The sequence below is a fragment of the Carcharhinus amblyrhynchos genome, chromosome 5 (assembly GCF_965287045.1).
Source record: "Carcharhinus amblyrhynchos chromosome 5, sCarAmb.v2.hapA, whole genome shotgun sequence".
Taxonomy (NCBI): domain Eukaryota; kingdom Metazoa; phylum Chordata; class Chondrichthyes; order Carcharhiniformes; family Carcharhinidae; genus Carcharhinus; species Carcharhinus amblyrhynchos.
The window spans coordinates 32,905,891-32,933,888 of record NC_137328.1 but is presented as its reverse complement, the minus strand read 5'-3'; the positions used below and the strand labels follow the sequence as shown (position 1 = coordinate 32,933,888).

Genomic DNA, 27,998 nt, shown 5'->3' with positions numbered 1-27,998 from the left:
GTGGCGGCGCTGGGGCCGGGCTGGGAGTTGCTGCGGGGCCGCTCGATGTGAAGGAATGTGAGGCGGGCAGAGCTGCAACGCGATAGCCGCTGGGCCCGGGCCTAGCTGCAGGTGAGAGCGGGCTGGAAGGGTGCTGGATGGCGGCCCGATTCTTCACCGGAGCGACGGGAGAGCAGCCCGGAGAGGCTGCAGCTCTGAGGCGCTGTCCAGGGCTGATCGCCGAGCAGGCCAGGCCCGGAGCGGATCAGCCCCAACCCCCGCCCCCGACCAACACCACCCCCCCACAACTCACCCCCCGCTCATCAACTCCCCCCCCCCCTCAAGTCCCCCCACCCCATCAACTCCCCCCCTACCCACTCCCCCCCCTCCACCAACTACCCCCCCAATCACTTCTCCCCCCCAACATCAACTTCTCCCCCCCCCCCACATCAACTTCTCCCCCCCCCACATCAACTTCTCTCCCCCCAACATCACTTCTCTCCCCCCCAACATCAATTCTCTCCCCCCACATCAACTTCTCCCCCCCCACATCAACTTCTCCCCCCCCCACATCAACTTCTCCCCCCCCCACATCAACTTCTCCCCCCCCCACATCAACTTCTCCCCCCCCACATCAACTTCCCCCCCCCCCCCCACATCAACTTCCCCCCCCCCCACATCAACTTCCCCCCCCCCCCACATCAACTTCCCCCCCCCCCCCACATCAACTTCCCCCCCCCCACATCAACTTCCCCCCCCCCCCACATCAACTTCCCCCCCCCCCCACATCAACTTCCCCCCCCCCCCCACATCAACTTCTCCCCCCCCACATCAACTCCCCTGGTCCCCCACCAACACCCCCCCCCCCCACCAACATCCCCCCCCCCACCAACATTCCCCCCCCCCACCAACATTCCCCCCCCCCACCAACATTCCCCCCCCCCCACCAACATTCCCCCCCCCCACCAACATTCCCCCCCCCCCCCACCAACATCCCCCCCCCCACCAACATCCCCCCCCCCCACCAACACCCCCAGCCCCCTACCAACACCCCCAGCCCCCTACCAACACCACTCCCCCATCAACTTGCCCAGCCCCCCACCAACACGCCCCTGTCTCCATCCCCACCACCAACACGCCCCTCCCCACCACCAACACGCCCCTCCCCACCACCAACACGCCCCTCCCCACCACCAACACGCCCCTCCCCACCACCAACACGCCCCTCCCCACCAAGACCTCCACCTTTCCACCAAGAATTCTCCCTCGCCCCCACCCTGCCACACCCTCCCCTCCTCACCAACCACCCTCGCCATCAAGCCCCCACCCTCCCCATCCAAGACCCCCCCCCATCAAAACTACTACCTCCCCACCGATCCCCCTCCCGACTGACCTCCGCGTCTGCACTGATCCCTACCCACCACGGCCGCCCCCCCTCCCCCCGGCACAGCTGTGCCCCTGCCCTGATTCCTCAGGTGACCCAGTGCACCTGCCCCACCTAGGCGCCACTGCACCCCTTCTCTGCCAGCTCCAGCCATCATCATGCTGCTCTTTGCCACCCCCAGGTGCCACTGTGCCCCCTCCCTGCCCACCCAGGCACTGCTGTGCCCCACCCCTGCCCCCCCAGGTGCAGTTGTGCCCTCTCCGCACCCACCCAGGCACTGCTGCGCCCCTCCTCGGGAGCCACTGTGCCCCCGCCCCACCTGTCGGGGGGGTCGCTGTGCCCCTGCCCGCACGTGCCGGGCACTGGCGCACCCCCATCCGGCCCCCTTGGTGCCGCCGCACCCCTGCCTTCCCACCTCCCGGGCGCCCTCTGAGGCGCTGTTTCCTCCCACAGTTTAAAGATGTGCAGGTTAGATTGATTGGCCATGCTAAAATTGCCCTTAGTGTCCTGAGATGTGTAGGTTAGAGGGATTAGTGGGTAAATATGTAGGGATATGGGGGTAATGCCTGGGTGGGATTGAGATCGGTGCAGACCCAAGGGGCCGAACGTCCTCTTTCTGTACAGTAGAGTTTCTATGATTCTGTGAAAGGTTAATAGAAACCCCTCCTCCTTCTGCCTCAATTCCTAAGGTTTACTTCAGTAAGTGTAGATGCAAGGCATTTTCTAAAATCTTTAGAAGCCCCCATCTTGAATTATGATCAGTGCTGTAATGTTTGAATCTTTGATCATTCTGTATCTTTTTCCTTGCGCTAAGGACTTTAATGAGCATCATTTATGCTGAAATGTAGATGTCATGGTGACTAATTTTATCAAATTGAGTTTTTCTTTACATTGATCCAAAGTTGTCACAAATGAACTTTTCATTTATTAAGCATGTACAGTCCTGCTTGAAATGGTTGGGTACTTGTAATTACATAGATAAAGCTGTACAACCTCAAGTTGCTTAATCCTTGTTTAAGCTTCTTGGTGCATGATGTAGTTAAATTGGTTTGATAAAATAAGCAAATTTTTTTCTTGCAAAAATTAAAATTTCTGGATCAACGTTCTGTTTATTCACAGATCATTTTGTGTTTTTGCAGACAGAAAATTGAAGATGGCTGCACAAGTGCTCGAGCAAGCGAGTGGGACCAGTATGTTTTCTCACTCCAGTGTTGGAATTTCTTCAGATGAGGAAATATGTGGGCTTAATTATCTTTCAAAGAATGACTTGACAGCAGCACCACAGTTGGTTATGTTGGCAAATGTTGCCTTAACTGGTAATATAAGCTGTTATGATTATCAGGGAGAGGTTAGACAGATGGCAGAATTGAAAACAGTAAATGACAATTTATCAGACAATGAGGACGATTTGAGAACTGACGTGAATGATGCATTTCAGTCTGAGAATCTAAGTGCCGAAAATCCAGTTTTACCAAGTGTTGCAACAAAGGACAGTTTTGAGAGTTCTTCCCAAGACACTTGTGACTCGGGCATAGATTCAACAGAAGTGGTGAATCAGGAGAGCTTGGCTGACAAGGGAAAGAAATCCAAACCATTTCGCTGTCGCCCCTGCCAGTATGAAGCTGAGTCAGAGGTGGAGTTTGTGCATCATATCAAAGTACATAGTGCCAAAAAGTTTATTGTTGAGGAAAATGCAGAAAAACAAACCAAATCCAAAGTTCCAGATCCTGTTCCTGAAGAGACTGATATTTCTAAAGGTCCCATTCGCTGTGATAGATGTGGATATAACACAAGCCGATACGATCATTATTTGGCACATCTAAAACACCACGACAAAGTTGGGGAGAATGAGAAAGTTTATAAATGTATCATCTGCACCTACACTACTGTCAGTGAATATCACTGGAAAAAGCATTTGCGGAACCACTTTCCCCGTAAGGTTTATACTTGTTCGCAGTGCTCTTATTTCTCCGACAGAAAGAATAACTACGTGCAGCACATGCGAACGCACACAGGTATGACTTAATTAGTTATGGGAAGAAAGTTGAATGTGTGGGAACAGTTTAATGTTAAATTTCAAGTAATAATTTGCATTTAACACTGTTATTGCATCCTATGAAAGCAGTTGTGCCTTTGTTTAAAAAGGCTGCAGGGAAAAGCCTGGGAACTACAGGATGGTGAGCCTCACATCTGTGGTGGGTAAGTTGTTAGAAAGTATTTAGAGAGGCAAGTACTGATTAGGGACAGTAAGCATGGCTTTGTGAGTGGAAAATCATGTCTCACAAATTTGAGCTTTGAAGGGGTAACCAAGAAGATAGATGAGGGCAGTGCAGTTGATATTGTCTTTAGCAAGGACTTTAGCAAGGCCTCTGACAAGGTACCGCACGGTAGGTAGTTGCATAAAATTAAATCTCACAGGATCCAGGACAAAGTAGCCAGATGGATACAAAATTGGTTTGATGACAGAGGGTGGTTGTAGAAATTTTTTTTAAACTGGAGGCCTGTGATCAGTGGTGGGTCTCAGGGATCGGTGTTGGGTCCAGTATTATTTGTTATTAATAATGATTTGGATGAGAATTTAGGAGGTATGGTTAGTAAGTTTGCAGATGACACCAAGATTGGAGGCATAGTGGACTGTGAAGATTGCAACGGGTTCTTGATCAATTGGGCCAGTGGGCTGATGAATGGCATATGAATGGCATATTAGACAAATGTGAGGTGATGCATTTTGCTAGATCAAACCAGGGCAAGACTTACTCAGTTAATAATAGGGCTTTGGGGAGAATTATAGAACAAAGAGATCTAGGCGTACATGTTCGTAGCTCCTTGACAGTGGAGTTACAGGTGGATAGGTGAAGAAGACATTCAGCATGCCTGGGTTGATTGGTTAGAACATTGAATACAGGAATTGGGATGTCTTGTTGAAGTTGTACAAGACATTGGTAAGGCCACACTTGGAATACTGTGTACAGTTCTGGTCACCCTATTATAGAAAGGATATTCTTAAACTAGAAAGAGTGCAGAAAAGATTTACTAGGATGCTACTGGGACTTGTTGGATTGAAGTATAAGGAGAAGCTGGATAGACTGGGACTTTCTTTCTCTGGAACGTAGGAAGCTGAGGAGTGATTTTATAGCAGTCCATAAAATAATGAGGGCACAGATCAGCTAGATAGTCAATATCTTTTCCCAAAGGTAGGGGAATCCAAAACTAGAGGGCATAGGTTTAAGGTGAGAAGAGAGAGATATAAAAGGGTCCAGAGGGGTAATTTCTTTTCAGAGGATGGTGAATATCTGGATCACGCTGCCAGAGATATTAGTAGAGGCAGGTACAATTTTGTCTTTTAAAAAGCATTTAGACAGTTATGTTAGTAAGATGGCTATCGAGAGATGTGAGCCAAACATAAGCAATTGGTATTAGCTTAGTCGTTTCAAATGAAGAAAAGGTGGCATGAACAACTTGGGCCAAAGGGCCTGTTTCCTCTATAACTCTATAGCTCAATGTGTTACATTTCAAGTGTAGTCAGAGATGCAATGCAGGCAGTGCATCTGCCAAATTGCATACAGCGAAGTCCAAAAATCTACCAAATGAGATGACTAACCCGTTTATTTGAATATGGTGGTTAATGGAGGATTTTTTTAATAACACTAGGAGAACTCCCTGTTCTTCAATTAGTGGTGGGGACTTTTTAGATCAGGCTTAATGTCTTATTCAAAAGATAGTACCAACATTTCAGCAGTTCCTCAGTGCAGTACTGAGGATCAGTCTAGATTGTACACACAAATCCTGAATGATGCTAGATTTGGGCAAGTGTGCTGCTGAATGAACCAGTTGGTACTGTGTATTAAAAGGCACCAATTCTGCCAAAAATAAGGCACCATGGTAATATCAGTCAAGTTAGGACAAAGGTAGATTTGTCATTCATTGTCATAGCTTTTGTTGCAGCACCAGCATCATTGTTTATTTCAAGCCCTTAAAATATTTATGTACAAAAAACTTATGTATGTTAATTCTGCATTAATAATTTATGGCATGTTGGGATCATAATGAAGCATTTGCAGAATTGGCAGAAGGTGGCAAGGGGTATAAAAGTAAGAAAAGTGTGCTTTATATTACTCTTCAGGATGTCCCAAAATATTTTACAGTGAATCAGGCTTAGCCACAAATATATTGTTGGAAAGGTACCTGGCAATTTGAACACAGCAAGGTACTGAAAACAGCAGTGGGAAAAGTGACCAGACAATTTATTTAGTAATGTTGGTTGAAGGGAAAATGTTAGCCAGCATACTGGAAGTTAAAATAGTGCTTGAGACGTTTTACATTTATCCGTAAGAGTTTACATGGCCTTACTTCGAAGTAATGTAGTTATCTTTCATTTGTCTTTTTGATGTTATAGTCTGTTGCCATTTAGTTAATGATATTTTTGAATTGTTGTTAGAATGCATTCTAATATGTCTTAAAGACAACAGATAATTCAGGTCTTCTCATCTTGAACTTTGAAGGGCCTTTTTCTGTGCTGTAGATCTCTATGATCATCCTATAGCCTATTCAAATATATCACATTGATATTGGTTGTGTGTGTCCATAATTTTGTAAAATAATAAAATTGAATGTTTACGCACTTCTAATTCTGTGTACGAGCATACAGGATGGGGAACCACTCTACACTAAAGAAAGATGCATAAGGCTGGATAATGAGTACTGTAGTCTTCAAGAGTAATCCTGCCAAAATTTTCAATTTACAAACAAACATATGAATTATAAGCAGGAGTAGATGACTCGGCCCCTCAATTCTGCTGTGCTGTTCAATAAAATCATGGCTGATCTAATTGTAACTTGATCCCCACGTTCCTGCCTACCCGCAATAACCTTTCACCCCTTGTTAAGATGAATCTATCCAGCTTTGCCTTCAAAATATTAAAATACTCTGCTTCCAATGCCTTTTGAGGGAGAGAGAGTTCCAGAGAATGCTCTCTGAGACAAGAAATTTCTCCTCATCTCATGAGAAATGCCTTATTTTTAAAGTGATTCCTTAGTTGTAGTTCCTTCAACATCCCCTCCATGCCCACCCTGTCAATATCCCTCAGAATCTTAAAAGTTTTGATCAAGTCCCCTCTTACTCTTCTAAACTCTAACATGTCCAACCTTTCCTCATAGGATAACTCGCCTGTTCCTGACATTAGTCTAGTAAACCTTCTCTGAACTGCATCTTTCCTTAAATGAGGTAACCAATACTGTACACAGTGCGCAGATGTAGTCTCATCAATGCCCTGTACAACTAAAACATAACCTTCCTACTTTTGTAATGTATTTCCCTCACCATAAATGATAACATTCTGTTAGCTTTCCTAATTACTTGCTGTACCTGTATACTAGCTTTTTGTGGTTCTTGCACTCAAACACCTAGATTCCTGTACACCTTAGAGCTCTACAATCTCTCACCGGTTGGATAACAAGCTTTGTTATTTCTTCTGCTGAAGAATGTTTCAGCAAGTTGATTTATCATTTGTTAGACTGACCTGACTTGTATCATTCTATGAATCAAAAAGTCGGCTCGGCAAACATCATTGGTATATGTTAGTTTTCCACATTTTTGCTTCACTATTATGGAATGGAGTTTTCACTTTTGGGATTAAAATCTGCATGAGCCAATGCAAACAGGTAGCCTTTAAAACATAATCTGAAAAAAAATCAGCTTTAAAATTATTCCCGTTACTTGGTGCGTTTTCACAAACACAGCTGCAAATGGAATTATCGTAAAATAAGCAGTTCAAATCACTCAATCCATTATCTGTGGGTAGCTCAATTGTGAATTACTGAAAATAGCTTTTAAAAAAATACAGAACTATTTGCTAATTACATTGGGATAAAAAAGTCAAGTTGTGCCTTTTTAGAGTCTTTGCATCCATAGAATCAACTTGTTGGTTAGATCTTCCTTGAAGGCCTGCAAATGAGCACAGTTAGAAACACTCAGCTCAGCTTCTAAGCACAAAGATGGCGGAAACTTGATTTGTGTTAAAGGTAATTTGCATTAAAAGTTTTGCAACCTTTTGCCTGATGTTGTGCAAATTGCGCAGAAAAATCCAGCATAACTAAGTGAGAACTTCTAGCCCTATAAAGTTATGTGTTGATCTTCTGATTGCATGGTGATCTATTTTACAAAAGTAGGAAGTCATACTGCAGATTTAAGAGAAATACAGTTGCTTTGTTAAAGACTGAGATCGATAGATTTCTACATACAAAAATCTTCAAGGGATATGGGGATAGTTCAGGAAAATGGTGTTGAGTAGGTTGGCCATGATTTAATTGAATGCCGGAGTGGGCTTGAAGGGCTGTATGGTCTACTCCTGTGTTTGTATGTAACTATTTTTCATGTACTCCTCCAACCTTGCCAATTCAATTCCAATGACTACTTTCAGGATGTGGAATTCTTGTATGGAAGTCATTTCCATATGTTGACTCTTTAAAGAAAGTTGTGGTGGGATAAACAACAAATAAATAAAATCCAATGTCTATCTAGCACAAGTTCAACTGTTTGGAGCAAGTGAGGGTTGACAAAAGAAACCAACTTGGGTTTTCTGAAATTAAAATGCAGCTAAATGCAAAGATAATGTAACTCTGAGCCCTGTACTTTCATTAAGTTGAGACCTGCAAAATGATTTGGGCGTTTCATCATTTGAGATTGAATGAAATCAGTTCTAGTGAGGTCTTGAAGCAAGTGCTAAAGGTTTATATTTGTTCTATTTTTCCCTTTTCAACGAGAGGTCAAAAACAGTTAAAAATATTTCTGCAAGAAGATGAACAGGTAATATTGCATAAAAACTGAAAGCTGCACTGTAGTGATTTTTTTTTTAATTACAATGAAATGTTCCACCAAAGAGTAACAAAATCCTCAAAATGCTTGCGCTAGGTGAGTACATTTAAACTGGAATTGGTAGCAGATCTTTCTTTAATAAGCTTTGGAAAAGCTTTAAAGTACTGATTTCAAAATCTTCATATCAGCCAATGATTTGTATTGAGGGAACAGTAGCATTGTGGTTATGTTACTGCAATAGTAATGCAAAGGCCCTGACTACTATTCCAAAAATGAATTTGTATCCCTCCATGGGGACAGGGGGAACTTAAATGTAATAAAATAAATGTGGAATAAAAAGAAGCCTCAGCAATAGTGACCATAAAACTACCAATTGTTGTAAAATCATATCTGGTTCACAAATACCCTTTAGAATCATAAGAAGGAAACCATTCAGCCCATTGTATCTGGCGCTGGATCTCACTTAAGTGACATTCTATCTTTTCCCATTAGCCCTGCAATTTCTTCCTCTTCAGGTAAAGATCCAATTCATTTTTGAAAGCCACAACTGAATCTGCCTCCCACCACATCCTCAAGGAGTGTATTCCAGATCCTAATTACTCCATGAAAAATTTTTCCTCATATTGCCATTGCTTCTTTTGCTAATCAGCATAAATTGACGTCCTCGACTTCTCGATCCTTCCACCACGGGGGACAGTTTCTCCCTATCTATCCTGTCCAGACCTCTTAGTTTGGACCAAGTTATAATGAGGTCTGGAGGAGAGGAGTCCTAATGGAATCCAAACTGATCATTAGTGCACAGATGGCTAGTGAGTCGAGGATGCTTGACATTGCTGTCAGGCTAGATAATGTGTTCAAATCCCTGAAATCAGGAGTTGAACCCATTAACCTAGAGATACAAGGGCTTAGCCAATGAGCATCCAGACCATGAAAAGACTAAACATCTGTGCACCCTGTTGAATTTGCGTGTCTATCTCTTCGGATGACATTGGGAGCTTTACAATCATCAGATTGAAGGAGGATGTTGAAGAGAAAGAAAACCTATCTTCCCCACCTGGTCTGGCTCACATGTGATTCCAGATCCATAACAACATGGTTGACTTTAACTGTCCTCTGAAATGGCCGAGTAAACCACTCAGTTATAGCAAACCATTATAATAAAGTCCAATAAGAATAGTACTGCATGGATCATCCAGCATTGACTTGGGCATTGGAAACACCCAACTTAGTCAGCCATGCAAATCTTTTTCACTAACAACCTAGGGCAGGATCCATCTGGAAAATGCAATTTAAATTGAAAACTTTGGATGACTCTGACTGGGTTATACCAATGGTTACACAGAAGAAGTTAGAAGAATTAAAATCTCTTCTAACAATGACCCACTGGAGGACTCTCCCTCAGGAGACTCTCCTTAGTCTCATGATAGGGCATACCCAGCATGCCAACCCCCCAGGGGGCTCCTCACACACCACCCCATTCTGACAACACCCCCCCCATCCCCATCTATGTATGCACAAACCCCTGCAAGAATATAGTGACCCCTGTCCCCAAGCCCTGATAATCCCCCCATGGCTGACCAACCCTGCCCGCCCGCCCCCCCACCCCCGAACAAACCTTCCATGCTGCGTTCTCCATGGCAATGCCTCTGGCAATCAGTCAGCACTCTCTTCTCATACAGTGTGCATTCTTGTTCCCCTGTTGACGTTGGAAAATTCTTGTGAGCTACACTGACAAGTACAAGACATAGAGCTTTGAAAGCATGTCTCTTTTTTCCATCAATTTTTGAGCTTTTAACCAGATCCCATGGTGCTTTTCAAAGAAGACTGAAAGAATTTGCCTGGTCTTCTGGACAATATTTACCCCTTAATGTTTTGTCACCAAATACAGATTATCTGGTCATTGTTGTTCATGGGACCCTGCTGCATGAGCATTGGTTGCTATAGTTCTAAAGTCCTTCATTGACTGTGAAGTACTGTGGGAGACCCTAAGGTTGTGCAAGTTTGCTCTGTTCAATAGAGTAAGCCTGTAGCTATATAATAGTTTTTGGAGTTCTCATCTAATAGCCAACAAAACCCAGCCTGCAGGTGCAGCAGGTGGTCAGGAAGGCGAATGGGATGCTGGCCTTCATAGCGAGGGGGATTGAATATAAAAGTAGGGAGGTCTTGCTGCAGCTGTATAGGGCATTGGTGAGGCCGCAGCTGGAGTACTGTGTGCAGTTTTGGGCGCCGCACCTGCGCAAGGATATTTTGGCCCTGGAGGGAGTGTAGAGGAGGTTTACTAGGCTGATACCGGAGTTGAGGGGATTGAGCTATGAGGAGAGGCTGAATAAACTAGGCTTGTACTCGTTAGAGTTTAGAAGAATGAGGGGAGATCTCATTGAGACGTATAAGATGATGAATGGGATGGATAGGATAGAGGTGGAGAGACTCTTCCCGCTCAAAAAAGACAGTAGGACTAGGGGGCACAGCCTCAAGATAAAGGGGAGGCGGTTTAGAACGGAGTTGAGGAGGAACTTCTTCACTCAAAGGGTGGTGAATCTCTGGAATTCTCTGCCCGTTGAAGTGGTGGAGGCTGCTTCGCTAAATATTTTTAAGAAGCGGGTTGATGGGTTCTTGATAAGAGAGGGGATTAAGGGTTATGGGGAGAGGGCGGGAAAGTGGAACTGAGCCACAACAGATCAGCCATGATCTTATTGAATGGCGGGGCAGGCTCGAAGGGCTAGATGGCCTACTCCTGCTCCTATTTCTTATATTTCTTATGTTCTTATATTTTGGCATATTCAGAGGCCAAACTAACTACAATGATATTGGTATGTGTCTCACAAAATAGTAACAATGCAACCTTGTTACTGAAACAATGCAACAGCTTCTTCAGAATGTTCTGTTTATGCAAACAGGTCAAAGTGGCAACCACGCCAGGACCAACTTTTCCAAACCTTCAGATTCACAAAACTAAGTCCAATTAGAAACCAGTTGCTCAGGCCCTGAGTGTTCAATTGCCAGGGCTGCTGGAGCACATTTTGGGCAGTTCTGTGTAAAACTTTCAACTTCTTTGATGGAGAAACATTTTTTTTTAATGTCTCTGCACTTGTTTAACAGGTGAACGACCTTACAAATGCCCACAGTGCCCTTACTCAAGTTCTCAGAAAACTCATCTGACCAGACATATGCGTACACATTCAGGTTAGTATAATTAGTGGTGAGTGAGCCATGTTTTTGTTGTAATTTCAGATCAGTTAATAGATGCATAATATTGTATCTGTCATTCCAAAGATTGTGGGTTTATGTATTGAGATTGTGGGTTTATGTATTGTCATGGTGGGTTTATTTACTGCAGAATGTTACTTTAAAAAATAGTAATAATGCAGGTATCTGTAAAAATGACCAAGTTGGTTAATGGCATAAAATGTGACGTATTTACTCATGCCCTTTAGGAAAGGAAATCTGACATCTGTGCCTGGTGTAGCCCATATGTCATCCTAGTCTCACATCGAGATTCATAAGAAGTCTCACAACACCAAGTTAAAATCCAACAGGTTTATTTGGCAGCATGACCTTTTGGAGCGCTGCTCCTTCATCAGGTGACTCACAAACTGAACAAGTGAAGCAGTTCAGGCAGTCCAATACACTTTAAAGATTTTGTTCAGAAAGTAGCCTATTTTATATTAAAGAAAACCTTTTCTTAAAAGAAACCAAATTAAGTAGAATGTAGCATTCAATGATCTCTTTACCTTTCAGTGCATTAATTTGAATTTCCTTTAAATATGTTTTAAAGGATGCAAATCCTTAATCAGATGCTGCTCCTTTATGACTTGAGGAAGGAGCAGCACTCTGAAAGCTCATGATTCCAAACAAACCTGGACTTTAATCTGGTATTGTGAGACTTCTTACTGTGCCCACCCCAGTCCAATGCTGGTATCTCCACGTCATGGCTGCCTTGAGTTGCTAATTCCTTTCAGTTATACAACCACAATAGAAAATGCCATTTTGTTTCTGTCTCAAATTTGAATAGTTGCAGCTGACTGCTTTGTTCCATAGCAAATGTTGATTGTAGCAAGCTTGTGTTGAAGGTGTAATATTTCTATCTTTTTATTGCAATTGTCAAGTTCAACATGTTTGAGGCTTAATTTTTTGTGTTCTTTTCAAAAATGCCATTTTGCATATGAATTTACATCACATTTGTCAGTTAATGGATAAGCCATTGAGCAACCAAATGCCCTGCCTCTGTGAGTTAACTGATGTTGACTTGGCCGGTGTTAGGGGTGATATAATATCCCTAGTGCCTCATTAGCCATTCACCACTTCCTGCTTGCTGTTATGTAGACACTACTTGAGAGTGCATTATGAGGACTGGATCAGGGATACTTTCCCACATTTGGTTGAATTGCATGATGACAGTCGTATACAATGAGATGGCAACTTGAACAAGCTGCTGGAAATATAACCAGCAACAGTGAAACTTCATCAGGTCAATATTTTCAAGTGATGACATTGGCAGAAAAGCAAGGAACCAATTGCAAATTCAAGCATTGTACAATGTTCATTCCTCCTCATTCAACAACAGCTTGCATATAGATTAAACTATTGTCAAGTGATTCAGGGAACCACTTGTTGCTGTTATAATGCATTTGATTATCTTCAAACTTTATTCATTCACCTTTGCCAGTAGCAGCAGAGTAGGCCTAGCCCACTATTTTGTTATGTGATTCTTTTATTTATTGTAGCCAAAATCCAGGAAGCCATCAGTTCCATTCTGGAAATGTAATTTACTTCTGTTTCTAATGTTATTAGCAGCCATTTTTCACTGAATCACAGGGAATCATTCTTTAATGCTCTCTTCTGTGCTCTTTTCATACTAACTTAGATTTCCCAAAAAGAAAAGAAAATTTTCTTTTGGTAACTTTGAGGCTAGCGACACTGAATTCTTGGACTGCAATCTCTGTCGTAATTTACATCTTATTTGTAAGACTTGGATAGGTTCAGTTGCCTTCGCCTTTAACTTCAATCATGAGGGATTTAGCACTTATGTGATATAACATGTGCCCCCACCAATACATATACTGACATAATAAATGCAATCCAATTGGCATACCTTCTGGACTCCTGGCTATAGAGAGATTGTGAATTACATTGCCTTTCTACGAAGGGAGAAGGCAGTCAGAAACCAAGGCTTTAAATTTAAGTGAGGCAGACTGTGAAACAATGAGAAATAAACTGACCATAGTTAACTGGGCTAAACTATTATTAGGTAAATCTGTAGATAAATGGTAGAAAGTAGTCAGAGCGTTTTGGTATTATACAGAATCACTATGAAGCCTTAAAATGCAAAGGGCCCACTTGGGACCAAGTCAACAAATCAGGTAAGCAACAATATCAAGATAAGGGAAAGTTTATACAAATGCAGGGAATAGTGGAATCCTACAAACAGGGAAAGCTATGTAAACCAACAAAGAAAAATAAAGTAGTGAGATACAAAAAAAAAGAAATTCGCAAGGGATATCAGAAAGAGCAGTAGAAGCTTTTATAAATGGATGTCAATAGAAATGCAATTTCCAAGAGGCATTAAACGAACCGTCTCTCTGGTATCAACCATCTTACACTATTGTACAAATGAAAATTAACCCCAAGGAGAGGTGGAGTAGAATGTGGACCCATTAAAGACAGAATCAATGTAAGCAACATATTCTTGATGTTACAGACGTATGCTGTTAGTATTAGCCAGTAGAGGCAATTGTTGCCTAAAAGTGGTGATGCTCTTGCGCAAAAGGATAGGATGCTCATTTACAGGGAGTTCCTGAAAAGCTTTGACCTGCAAGTGATGTTAATTTTCTCTTTTATTTTTCAAAAAACAACATTGCAGCACATTTTAGGATCTGGGCAGGTATCAAACTGAACTTAGCTGCATAAGCAACGACAGCACTTAGTTGGAGAAAGCCTGAACTCTCCTATGATTCAAAAGACCCTGTCATACCATGTGCTGGTGTCTTTCAGCGAAGGAAATCTGTCATCCTTTCTAAGTCTGGCATATGTGTGATTTCAAATCCATATAATGTAGTTATATTCTTAACTGACATTGGAAATGACTTAGCAGACCACTCAGTTGTATCAATTAAGGGCAATTAGGAATGGTTAAAATGTTCTGGTTTTGCCAGTGACACCCACATTACAACCTAAGTAAAATGCCTAAGGTATTGACACTTGTGCCCTTCTGGTGTGTCGAATGATACAGCAAATGCTGTGAACTAAGAAGGAGCTAATTACAAAAAATCGCCCTTCACCATAAACAGTTTAGTTCATAGCTGGTATATGGACCTTATGGTCATTGTTCAAACTAACCAGTCACTTGGCAAAGCATTTGATACTGAACAAAATTGTCTCCGGTGTTCTGGAAATTTTCTTTACGCTTTCCAACAATTTTCCTGAATGCCTTATCCATCCACAAACTTCATATGGGTTGAAGTAAAATTGGTTTTTGGATCTTTGGGAATTAATTATTGTGTTCATCAAAGTATCTGTTTGGATTTCGTATGAATAGATTTGGTCTCTGATAGTGCATCAGATATTGCATAAAGCATCTCGACATCTTCATTTACAAATATACGGTTGTGGATATTCTGGCATCCAGATAAACTTGCAAAACTAACATTTAAAGTATTAAATGAAATATTGTATCTCTCAATGCATGATTTACTGCTACCAGCCCAAAGAACATCCATGATATTCTGCTATTTAGAATATTTATTGTATCAAAAGCTACTACATGGTTCATTGATGACTTGTATGGCAGTCATTGTCCATCAAGAGTTTTAGAGTCATAGAGGTTTACAGCGTGGAAACAGCCCTTCTGCCCAACTTGTCCATGCAGCCCTTTTTTTCATAAAACCTCTAAGCTAATACCAATTGCCTGCATTTGGCCCATATCCCTCTATCCATTGTACCCATGTAACTACCTAAATGCTTTTTAAAAGATAACATTGTACCTGCGTCTACTACTACCTCTGGCAGCTTGTTCCAGACACTCATCACCCTCTGTGTAAAAAAAAAAAAATTGCCCCTCTGGACACTTTTTTATCTCTTCCCTCTCACCTTAAACCTATGCTGTCTAGTTTTAGACTCCCCTATCTTTGGGAGAAGATATTGACTATCTACCTTGCCTATGCCCCTCATTATTTTATAGACCTCTATAAGGTCACCCTTCAGCCTCCTACGCTCCAGAGAAAAAAGTGCATTTTATGCAGCCTCTCCTTATAACTCAATCCATCAAGTCCTGGTAGCATCCTAGTAAATCTTTTTTGCACTCTTTGTAGTTTAATAATATCCTTTCTATAATAGGGTGACAAGAATTGCACACAGTATTCCAAGCGTGGCCTTACCAATGTCTTGTACAGCTTCAACAAGACGTCCCAACTCCTGTATTTAATGTTCTGACTGATGAAACCAAGCATGCTGAATGCCTTCGCCAGTCTGTCCACCTGTGACTCCACTTTCAAGGAGCTATGAACATGTACCCCTAGATCTCTTTGTTCTGTAACTCTGCGGAACACCCTACCATTAACTGAGTAAGTCCTGCCCTGGTTCAGTCTGCCAAAATGCATCACCTTGCATTTGTCTAAATTAAACTCTATCTGCCATTCATCAGCCCACTGGCTCAATTGATCAAGAATCCCCTGCAATTAGAGATAACCTTCCTCACTGTCCACCATACCACCAATCTTGGTGTCATCTGCAAACTTACTAACCATGTCCCCTATTTTCTTATCTAAACATTAATATAAATGACAAATAACAGTGGGCCCAGCACTGATCCCTGAGGCACATCATTGGTCATGGGTTTCCAGTTTGAAAAACAACTCTCTACAACCACCCTCTGTCAAGAAGCCAATTTTGTACCCATTTAGATGCCTCACCCTGGATACTGTGAGATTTAACTTTATGCAACAACCTACCATGTGGTACGTTGTCAAAGGCCTTGCTAAAGTCCATGTAGACAACATCATCAGTACTGCCCTCATCTACCTTCTTGGTTACCCCTTCAAAAAACTCAATTAAATTTATGAGACATGATTTTCCACTCACAAAGCCATGCTGACTGTCCCTAATCAGTCCTTGCATCTCTAAATGCCTGTAGATCCTGTCTCTCAAAATACCTTTCAACAATTTACCCACTACAGATATGAGGCTCACTGGCCTGTAGTTCCTTGGCTTTTCCCTGCAGCCCTTCTTAAACGAAGGCACAACATTTGTCACTCTCCAATTTTCAGGCACCCTCACCCGTGACTATGTATGATTCAAATATCTCGGCTAGGGGACCCACAATTTCCTCCCTAGCCTCCCACAACATCCTGGGATATACTTTGTCAGGTCCCGCTGATTTACTTACCTTGATGCGCTTTAAGATTTCCAGCATAATAGGGGAAATTAAGCTTCAAACATTGGTGGTATTCAGCAAAGGTGGATAAAATATTTTGGAAGGTTTACATCTCATGGGATTTTGAGCCTTAAACTGGTACAAAATGTATTAAATCACTGAGTTCTACTGACCTTTAACTTCCTTTTAAGATTGTTCCAGGTCTGCTTATTGCAGCTTCAGTTTAATAAACTGTATACTCTGATTGTAGAGCCCATCATTTTGCAAGTTGATAGAGAAATTGAAGATCACTTTTGCAGCTCATGTCTAAAATGTTGCATTTTTCAGTTTCACAAGAAACATCTGTTACTGAAAATGTTATGGAATTTCCTCTCTTCCCAGTAGGTATTAATATGGCTTTGGCTCTTTCCCTGGAACAAATAAGGACCTCCTCATCTAAGTGATTTGGACAAATAATGAATGTTAGATTACATACCACATGCGTGTGGTCTTCCACCTTAATTCAGCCATCCCATACAAAACTTAGTTGTTGACTTCATATAAATGTATTTGCTGTGCTGAGCTTTCTTTTGAAAGTAGAGGTCCAGTTCTGAAACAAGGCTTTTGTACTGACTACATCACCGCGCATCAGAATCTATTGTCCCTTACAGTTTAGAACAAAATGCAAAAGCGATGTTCATTGTCTGCAGTATTCATTAAAACTGCCTGGTTAATTTTTTTACATTTTAGGTTTTAGCATTACACAGCTGGATAGGATGTGAAGGGGAGGAATGTAGACACTGTGATAACTAATAAGGCACAGTGACTGGGCTAAAGTTCAGGCACTTTATCGTGGGCAGTATCTGTTGGTCATCTAGATGTTAATTACTAAACATTAAAAAAATGCGAATTTAGACACAATGAGTCCAATTCGGTTTCATTTGGGATCCAGAGATTTCATATGAGTTGCCATTTTAAAGCTAAAAAAAGGAGAACATTAAGTAGTCTTTGAGTAGTCTGTTGTATGGAAACTTTTGCAAAATGCATTACACTGTGATTCAATCTTTTGACTTTTTGTTGCTGTATATTTTCTTGGTGGACTTTGAAGTTTGTTCCCATGCCAATGGACTTCATTTTTTTAAATCATCTATAGGTAGAAAGGAAAATATCATCTGTCTAGGCAGTGTGGTACGCGTTTTTATCTTGAAGGATGGCACAGAGGTTAACATTGCTGTCTTTCAGTGCCAGGGACCCGGGTTCAATTCCCGCCTCGGATATCTGTCTGTGTGGAGTTTGCAGGTTCTCCCTGTGTCTGCATGGGTTTCTTCCGGGTGTTCCAGTTTCCTCCCACAGTCCAAAGATGTGTGGGTTAGGTTGATTGGCCATGCTAAATTGACCCTAGTGCCAGAGGATTAGCAGAGTAAATATGTGGGGTTTTTGGAATAGGGCCTGATGAGATTGTGGTTGGTGCAGACTTGATGAGCTGAATGACCTTCAGCACTGTAAGGGTTCTATGATTCTATGAAGTTGGACCATTGGAGTGAAAATGATGGGAAGATGAAGCGGTCAGACCTATCGTCCTCATGATGGAGATATTCTGCCCTCCACTAGAATCATCACTGCACAATCTTTTTGGGCCAATGGCCTTGGGCCAGAGGTTTTTTCCCCTGCTTCTCAGGGATGCTGTGGAAAAATGGTAGTGAACCTCAGTAAAGGTTCAATGACTGCATTAAAGTGTCCAGTGGAAGGAGAGGACATTGCGGTTGCTGCCTCCTACCCCCAGTTGATCATTATGACCTGCCTGTTGACAATGCTGGTTCCTGTTGAGGCTTTCATTGTGTGTTCATTTCAAATCTTGGGGCTACTGTCTTTCATGGAATAATCTACCATCAAGTAATTGTTTTCTACTTTGAAGCACCTGAATTCTTGGATTTATGTTGTCCTTAAATGTGTAACTGTAGCAAACACTGGGTCAAAAGCAGGTACACTTTGTATGAATAGTAGTATCCATTGCAAAACAATTTCACTTGACTTTCATTCTGTAGTTGTAGTCAATTGAAGCCTGATCTTGAATAGGATCCTGATCTAATAACAAAGTGAAACTCCATTTGAGGAGAGTACTCGCTCTGCTATCTCTGGAGACAGGGTGGAGTAAGTTCAGGATATGTGCCAAGCTTTGGGTCAACACTAAAGTTGGTTTGTAAACTCTTCATCACCTTCGCATAGAAATCATAGAAATCCTACAGTACAGAAAGAGGCCATTCGGCCCATTGAGTCTGCACCAATCCCACTCACGCCCTACCCCCATATCCCTACATATTTTACCCACTAATCCCTCTACCTATGCATCTCAAGACACTAAGGGGCAATTTTAGCATGACTGATCAACCTAACCTGCATATGTTTGGACTGTGGGAGGAAACCGGAGCACCCGGAGGAAACCCACGCAGTCACGGAGAGAATGTGCAAACTCCACACACACAATGAGCCAAGCCAGGAATTGAACCCAGGTCCCTGGAGCTGTGAAGCAGCAATGCTAACCACTGTGCTACCATGCCGCCCATTCCTCGATTAATAATGGCAATTTTCTGATATGCCTTTTTCACCACCCTACTAACATTCCCTACCGCCTTCATCTGGATTTCCCAGTTGAAAAAGAAAATTGATTTTGCCAGCCTTAAGAGTCAGCACTTACTAATTTTCAAATCTATGTCCTAAACAAATAACCCTACTTATTATCATAACTTAAGAAGAATTGAGCCACCTTTTTGAGGGTCACCCTTCATCAGAGCTAAAGGCAAAGAAAATAGGATGAGATTTATATTGTAAGGGGGTGGGGAGTTGTGTAATTGACCAAGATGTTTATCAAAACTCGCTTTCACAGCTGTATTTCCTTCAGTGACTGTCTCTGTCTCCAACTTAGCCCGTGCGGATTCCAGCTGAAGTTCTACTCCTCATACTTCAATCCATCCAGAATTACAGGTATCTCCAGAATGTACAATGTTCCTTGGACTGCTGTTCTCGCTGCATCCTGAGAGTCACACTCAATGATGTGCGCCGCCATATGCACACATTTGATATACCTCTCTAGCAACATCGAGTCACTCTATTTCCAAGTTTCCTTATCCCCAGTTTCATTTCATTCTTTGTTTCATCTGCTGCCTTAACAAAAAACTTTTTCTGTCTTTCAGGTGTTAAGGAATGCAAACTGCACATGGCTCTGGTTGTCCTTTGACACACTGCACCTTTGTACTGCCATTTACACAGTTCTGATCTCTTAATGGATGCTCTCAGCACCATTCTCAGCCACGATCACTACCATTTACATTCCCTTTGTCTTTTTGTCCACCACATCTTGATCAATTACACAAATCCCCTACCCTTGCATATAAATCTCATCCTATTTTCTTTGTCTTCAGCTCTGGCAAAGGGTCATCTGGACTCAATGTTGGCTCTATTCTCTCCCCACAGATGCTGCCAGACCTGCAGAGGTTTTCCAGCGTTTTCTGTTTTTGTTTCAGATTCCAGCATCCGCAGTATTTTACTTTTATTTGACATGACCATGACTAAATGTAGACAGCTATACAGCATGTGATTCCGCCCTTGTCACTTCTTAATGGTGGTAGTCAAAGAACAGTACAGCACAGGAAACAGGCCCTTCGGCCCTCCAAGCCTGTGCTGCTCATTGGTCCAACTAGAACATTCGTTTGTATCCCTCCATTCCCAATCTGCTCATGTGACTATCCAGGTAAGTCTTAAACGATGCCAGCGTGTCTGCCTCCACCACTCTAATTGGCAGTGCATTCCAGGCCCCCACCACCCTCTGCGTAAAAAACATCCCTCTGATATCTGAGTTATACCTTGCCACTCTCATCTTGAGCATGTGACCCTCGTGACTTGCAATTTCTCTCTCATTAAGTGGAAGCACTACCTCCAGTAACCTAACTTCATGTGGGACCTCATTGTTTAGACTTTGTAGTTTTGAACTGAATCCACTGTAATTGAGTATTTCAATAGTTTACTGGACAACCAGGCTGTTTATTCTGTCTGTGTACATGATAGCACTGTGCTATAATTTAACTGCAGTCAGTTTTGCAACTGACATTTAGTAATGAGTGCTAATATTACAGTAGTATTTTAAAAAATAAATTGTAGTGATCTACTCGTCAATGTTTAGAACATGTATGGCCTAACTGTAGAATAGAGTTTTACACCAGTAGTTGTCTGTAATTTTATAGAAATTCCGATCTGTGTGAGAAACTCGCAGTTGACCCATGATTGGTGGATCCTCTATACTTGTCAAAGAATTCCCATCATAATTCTGACTAAATTTACCAACTATGATGAAATGATTTCTGGGAGTTTTGTTGCATGACTTGTCTCCACACTACTGCCATTCTTCATCCAACAAATCCATCCTTGTGACCTTCTCATGCCAAATGAAAGCAAAAAAGACTTATTATCCAATTGGATGATGCCTGACTGTCAGCCAAACAAAGGTGGGGAACGCTTTCCCTACCTTTTCAATGTTTTTATATCTGATAAAGCGAAATGTTCAAAGAAAATGACAATTTTTAATGTGCCGATGATATTTCTCCAGGATTGCACACAGTAGTGTCCTGAAGTTAGATCTTCAATCCTGGAAACTCCAGGCCAATCCTAGAGGGTTGGCAACCCTAAATCCAACTGGTTTGACGTCCTGTTCTTTAACCCATGTTGTTACATCTACTTTTAAGGAGAAGCCAAACAATCACTTCTAAGCAGAATTTCATACATTTGTTAACAGCTATTGTTTCCAACACAGACCAGCAATGTGAACTAATTATAACTGGACTGCATTTATTGCTATGTCACATGTCTTCCATAAAATGCAAATATTTGTGATCAAATGACATGACTTGCAAAGAAAATATAGCATTATATGTATTTAAAAAGTTCTGACATGAGGCTGTTGCTGATAATTAGAGAGCGGTTCATTGACTTTGTTTAACCCAACTAATGAGAGTTTTATCTTGAGATCATTCTTTTTCTTCTTCATGTTTAAGGGGTGGATTACCTTTGCTTGGGTTTCATAGTTCACAGTAAAATGTAAAGTTGCTGGTTAACTTATTTCTTGCAATATTGTACTAGGTGAAATGTTATGGTTGTTTTTGATGAGCTATTTTCCATTGTGTGGTAAGGCTGCTATTCATTACATGTTGATTTCCATTTTCCTACAATGCCTTCAATGGACCAGATGACTTTTGATTCCATTCTTTATGGCACGTTTTTACTTTATGGTCAGTATTGGTAGGTATTAACATTTAGTTTGCAATAGTAAAAGATATCTGACATGGTATATTCCTGAAGTTGTTCGGTCAGATTTTTGTATTTTTCCTACATTTTACATTATTGTTAAATTTGTAATACAGGAGGTGACCATTTCATTCTAAATGTATCCTAATTCTTTAATGGGCATAACCTCCTCTACTTCCAATTTCCTGTTCTTTTCTTATTCGAGGACAGGGAATGTGGCCTTCTATTTTGCTGAAGGGGGAAGTGTGCTAACCAGCAGAAAGTGTAATCGGACCTGTTGATGCATCTGTTGTGATTGCAAGGCCAGTGTTGGTTCCTGTGGTTGCAACATGCTGCCTATGGTTGGATAGTAAGTTTGGGGATCCACTTTTTGTCAGCTCTACAGAGTATAAGGTCTGTTCTTTCCCTGGTACTCAAAGTGCCTTACAGGTGAACACTTGGAAGAACATTAGACCATGTTAACAGCTAAATTACTCCCAGACTATCAGCGTAATGGAGCATGATCAGCAAACTATAAAATGTGAGACTCCACAGCCCACTTATATCCCAGTGCCATGACACTATTGTTCAGCCCGTTCTGTCCATAGAAAAGGCACAATACCAACAAAGGTCCAATATGTTTTTCTGCAAGTACAATACAAATTTTAAAGAAAACCTGATAATGATTTGTGACCACCTACAAAAAAAGTCAAATGTCACTTTTTCTTTATCTTATAACAATTACAAAAAATATTATTTTATTATCATTCAATGTTTTAAGTACCTAATCTTAAAATTGTCTCACTGTCGCCACAGTGAAATCTAATATCCTTAAGAGATCCTAAATAACCTTTGAACTTCCTTACTCCAAGCATTGTGGTAGTGTAATGATGACCAAGCTCAGTGGAGTACTACTGAAATTATTGGTATGTATTTGGCAGTATAGTGTGTTTGTACATGCATGTGTATAGTCATTAAATTGTCATGTCAGTGGTTGTCACACCTTTTCTGTGAATCTGTACTTTGCATCGTTGTACAAGTGTTGTTTCTTTGTCTTGGTGTTCTGGTGCTGGGGCAAAAAAATGTAAATAAAATTTGGGAGGCTTCAGGTGAAGTGAATTTCTGGAATGATTAACTTCAAGGTTAAAGACAGTAATTCATAATTTCTTTTTACGAATGAGAAGTTGCTTAAAAGCCTAGAAATATAACAGTAACATAAATCTATGGTTCTATGAATAGCAAGAGGATAATCGGATATCAAAAAATAGCTATACAATTTCTCAAAATCATTCCAGGCAGTTCATTGAAGTCCAGAATTTCATTATAAGACTGATGGAATTTTAAATTTCATGTGCATTGTGTGTCACTGTGATGAAAACATTAAATCTTTTAAAACTTTAGTTAAAAGTACATGTGCTCTGAAAACTATAATTACAAACTGAAATAAGATAGTCAGTTAACTATAGTAACTCCCACGACAAATTCATTGACCATGTGACGCTGACTGAAGGGTCGGTGAATACCTTGTTATAATGCACTATCCAGTAACTAAATGTTTCTATTCATGTATTTTAACAGGCGAGAAGCCATTTAAATGTGATCAATGCAACTATGTGGCATCAAACCAGCATGAAGTAACACGACATGCCAGGCAAGTTCACAATGGACCCAAACCTTTAATCTGTCCTCACTGTGAATACAAAACAGCTGACCGCAGCAACTTCAAAAAGCACGTTGAACTCCATGTGAATCCACGGCAGTTTCTGTGCCCTGTCTGTAAGTATGCAGCTTCTAAGAAGTGCAACTTGCAGTACCACATAAAGTCCAAGCACCCACATTGCAGTGACATTACCATGGATGTGTCAAAGGTGAAATTGCGCACCAAAAGAGTTGAATTAGACATTCCTATTGGCAAAATGGGAAGGAAAATGTCAGACAAATTACAGCTTAAACGAGCTGAGAATCTAGAGGAGAAGGTTACTGCCAAGCCTGAAAAAAGTACCTCTGTATCAAAGGAACGAGGTTTCAGCTCGAAGAGTCAAAGGATGAAGACTCGAAACCATAAAGTTTTTAATAAGCTTCCATCTAGACAAAGGGACACTAATACAGAGAAGGTAAGGAAAATAAAGGGCAGCAAAAGAAAGAGGTGCTCAACAGACATGTCTTTGCAGCAGAAGCCTGTAGTTGAGACCCATACAGAAGTGAAAAGGAGGAAGATATGGGAAGCTAAAGAGTTGGTCGAGCGTGAAACACAGAAAAGCAGAATCAAATTAGATAAGTCCTCGCACAAAAAAAATCTTAAATGCAAACAAAGTAAGAAGAAAAACAAAAAGTATAAAAAAACCTGCGTGCTTTCTACTGATGATCCAAATAAAGGTAAGAAATCTGATCAGTCTGAACGTCAGTCAAGTATGTTGAAGAAGAAAAGAGATTTCCCTAAAAGTTCTTCGTGCATTGATCCTAGTGCCAAAGGGATGCATAAGAGAGACGCCCAGGATTCCGAACAATTCTTGGATATTGTGGTGACTGAAATTTCACTTGGCACTGTTGTTGAACAAAATGATTTGGACTCTGCTTGTCAAATGACGACAAAAGAGTCTCAGTTGTTACCTGACCAGTCAACTGTCACTAAATCAGAGGAACAAATGTTGACTAACAAGATGATAAACAGAAGTGATGAGTTGCCTTGTGTAGAAGAACCTCTTGTAACTTGCACAGAACAAACTGGAGTTCCCACTTGTAGTTCTCAGAAAACTGAACCTACAACTTGCTCATCGAAGCCATTCATTGATCTGAATAACTCGGAGGCAAAAGAGATGTTTGAAGAAACTAGCTTATTTTCTGAATTTGAACAAGAAAGGCCAGTTCAAGTAATCAGTACTGAGCTTACTAACTTAAACAATCGAAATAAAGACCAGGATTGCACTGGTGACCAGGAAGAGGCGCAGGGTGTCCCGAGTGACCAGCAAGAGGCCCAGGGTGTCCCGAGTGACCAGCAAGAGGCCCAGGGTGTCCCGAGTGACCAGCAAGAGGCCCAGGGTGTCCCGAGTGACCAGCAAGAGGCCCAGGGTGTCCCAAGTGATCAGCAAGAGGCCAAGGGTGTCCCGAGTGACCAGCAAGAGGCCAAGGGTGTCCTGAGTGACCAGAAAGAAGCCCAGGGTGACCTGAGTGACCAGGAAAAGGCCCAGGATGACCTGACTGACCAAGTGAAGGTTCAACCAGAGCAGGTGGAGTTCCAGGCTAACGGCAGTGAGCAGGTGGACGTCCAGGCTAACGGCAGTGAGCAGGTGGACGTCCAGGCTAACGGCAGTGAGCAGGTGGACGTCCAGGCTAACGGCAGTGAGCAGATGGAGGTCCAGGCTAACAGCAGTGAGCAGATGGAGGTCCAGGCTAACGGCAGTGAGCAGATGGAGGTCCAGGCTAACGGCAGTGAACAGATGGAGGTCCAGGCTAACGGCAGTGAGCAGATGGAGGTCCAGGCTAACGGCAGTGAGCAGATGGAGGTCCAGGCTAACGGCAGTGAGCAGATAGAGGTCCAGGCTAACGGCAATGAGCAGATGGAGGTCCAGGCTAACGGCAGTGAGCAGATGGAGATGCAGGTTAATGGCAATGAGCAGATGGAAGTCCAGGCTGATGGTAATGAGCAGATGGAGGTCCAGGATGACAAGAGTGAACTGTTGGAGATTAAGAGTGACAAAAGTGAGCAGCTGAAAGTCCAGAATGACCAGAACAAGTTGGAGAATTATAACAAGGTTCTTGACCAGCAGAAACTTCAGGATGGTGCAAATGAGATCCGGGATGGCAAGACTAAACAGGGCAAGCTGCAGTGTGATGGTGGTGAGGTTCAGAATAGCAAGCAGGACCAGAGTAAAAGACAGGACAAGGAAGAGATGGGGGAAATAGATGAAGATGAAGGCATTCATAGTCATGAAGGAAGTGATATCAGTGAAGATTCAGAAGGAAGTGATGACTCTGGTCTAAATGGAGCAGCAAAGTCCATCCCTGATAATAAGACCAACAAAAAGACAGTAGAAGAAGATGTGATTGATGCTCCAGAGAGTTTTGTTTGCATATTCTGTGACCGTATATTTAGTGTGAAAGGCGAGTTTACCAAGCACCTTAATCGCCACTTGGTAAATGTGTACTATCTTGAGGAAGCAGCAAAAGGCCAGGAATAAGTAGTCTTGAGATTTGGTGAGCTTTCCCAGAATATTCATAATACCTGTTACAAAGTGATGCAGATCACACTAATATGATTGGATTGGGGCTTACTTGCCTTTCCTTGTGGAACTGTTTGTTGCTAACTGCATGTATTTCCTGCTCTTTCACGTTTCTAGTTCATAATTCAGAGATAGTACACCAGCATTCATTCACACATGATGGCTAAGTATGTTAATCATGCTTTGTAGCAGTTTAATCAACCACTGATTTTGAATTTTCATTGCACTATTATTACTCAAGAAATTATTTCATTTAATCTGTTCTGTTTTCATCCCATTGTAAATACTTGGTAACACTGGACATTGAATTTGTTTTCTGTTTTTACATGACCCAGGGTTTAAGCTGAAATACAGTGATTATCATAGCTGTTCATAATTTAAAAATACAAGATAGTGGTTGAATGAAATAATCAAACTTTGTGTGTTTGATTGGGATATTTCTTTTAATAATGTTGAAAGGATGGTCTTTTGTTGGTACAGTTTTGCATTTCCAGGGCATTTAATGTGTTTTCATTTTGATGTATAATGCATGGAATTAGCCCGTTTTCATAGATTTACATTTTGGGCAATACTTCATTACAAGTTAGCTGACCCCATTTTACTTTCTTGAAATACGTTGACAGTTCACAGAGCATTTCTAGGTGACATGTTAAATATCCCACTTTTCATTCAAGTCACAGGAGTGAGCACTTTGCAAGATGATATCACATCTCAAGTAACTAATGTTACATGTCACAAAACTTATCTAGGAGTTTGTAGCAAACAATTCTTGGTAGCCATAAAAGAGAATTATTCAATATGGTGCTTAAACAGCTTAAAATTGCACGATATAAGTAATCAACTATGCAATATAGTTAATTAGCGATAGTTTATATATAGATTTTTTCCAGTATCATGTTTTTATATTTGTGTGTTTAACCAGCATTTGGGACTTGACGATTAACCGAACCACTGTGCAACAAAACAGATTTTGGAATGGATGGGTGGTGGGGAAGAATTGTCCTGGTGAAATACTAAATTATATTCCATCTGTAATGATCAGTGACGCAGTTTTTGAAAGGTGAATGTCAAGCATCCCAAATAAGCAGAGGTGTAAAAAGCGCTGTCTTGCATCCTTTTTAGCTGAAGAGTGTGCTCTCTTACCAGCATTCTGAGCAAGTAGCACGTGGTGCTCTTGGAAATCTGGAAGTTCCTTGAGGGCATTTAGAGATCAGCTGTTATAAATTGAATTTATTTTGTTTCAATTTGTCGAGGTAATCTGTTTCTAATCGGTGCATCAATCGGTGGTCTTGCTTCTCACAAGGACCTGTTGCAGTTTTGATGTTGCACTCAAATCCTAACCCCCTGGTTGGCACACTGAGGATTATGTATTCCTGTCAGAATTATGGAATGCAACACTTTAAGAGATTTGCTCACCTCTGATTTGCATAGCTAGTGAGTTGGTATGGCCAAAGAACATAAATTACTGTGATTACCATTTTTTTTCTCTCCTGACTTAATGATATGTGTTCAGTAAACTGTTTGGAGTAGCCACTTTTGTTAAAGAATATGGAAAACAGTATAAATGCTGAAAAGCATTTTCTTTGCTTTGACAATCATGTTGACAAACTCATTGTGTATCTGTGATCAAATTAAATCTCACGTTTACATGGATTTTTAACTGTAATTTACTTCTCATTGTTTGTGGTACTCTATTATACAAGTTTTGAATTCATTTTGGTAACAACTCGATTACAGTTAAAAATCTGTGACATTACAGTTTGAATAATGAATGCTGTAAGAGGTCTGGAGCTTCTGCTCGTGCCAATATGAAGCATGCTTGTGCTGTTGACTTCTAGAATGCTTCTTGGTATCCTTGTTTTGGTATTAAAATACTAATGGCAACACCAGCAGTCCAGTGTTTCCTGTGGCAGATAGTTAGCGCACATCAATAACTCATTGTAATGTCTATTTTAATACAATTAAAAAACTATAACTTCC

At 41.5% G+C, this 27,998-nt stretch overlaps 1 protein-coding gene across 1 annotated transcript; it reads left to right on the top strand.

The window, feature by feature from the left end:
- The first annotated feature begins 2 nt into the window (after window positions 1-2).
- Window positions 3-27,998, top strand: rest (RE1-silencing transcription factor). Its single transcript, XM_080188587.1, has 4 exons — window positions 3-111; window positions 2,503-3,378; window positions 11,277-11,360; window positions 23,377-27,998. Exons 2-4 carry the CDS (start codon window positions 2,517-2,519, stop codon window positions 25,974-25,976), a joined length of 3,546 nt encoding a protein of 1,181 aa, XP_080044713.1. The 5' UTR covers window positions 3-111; window positions 2,503-2,516; the 3' UTR covers window positions 25,977-27,998.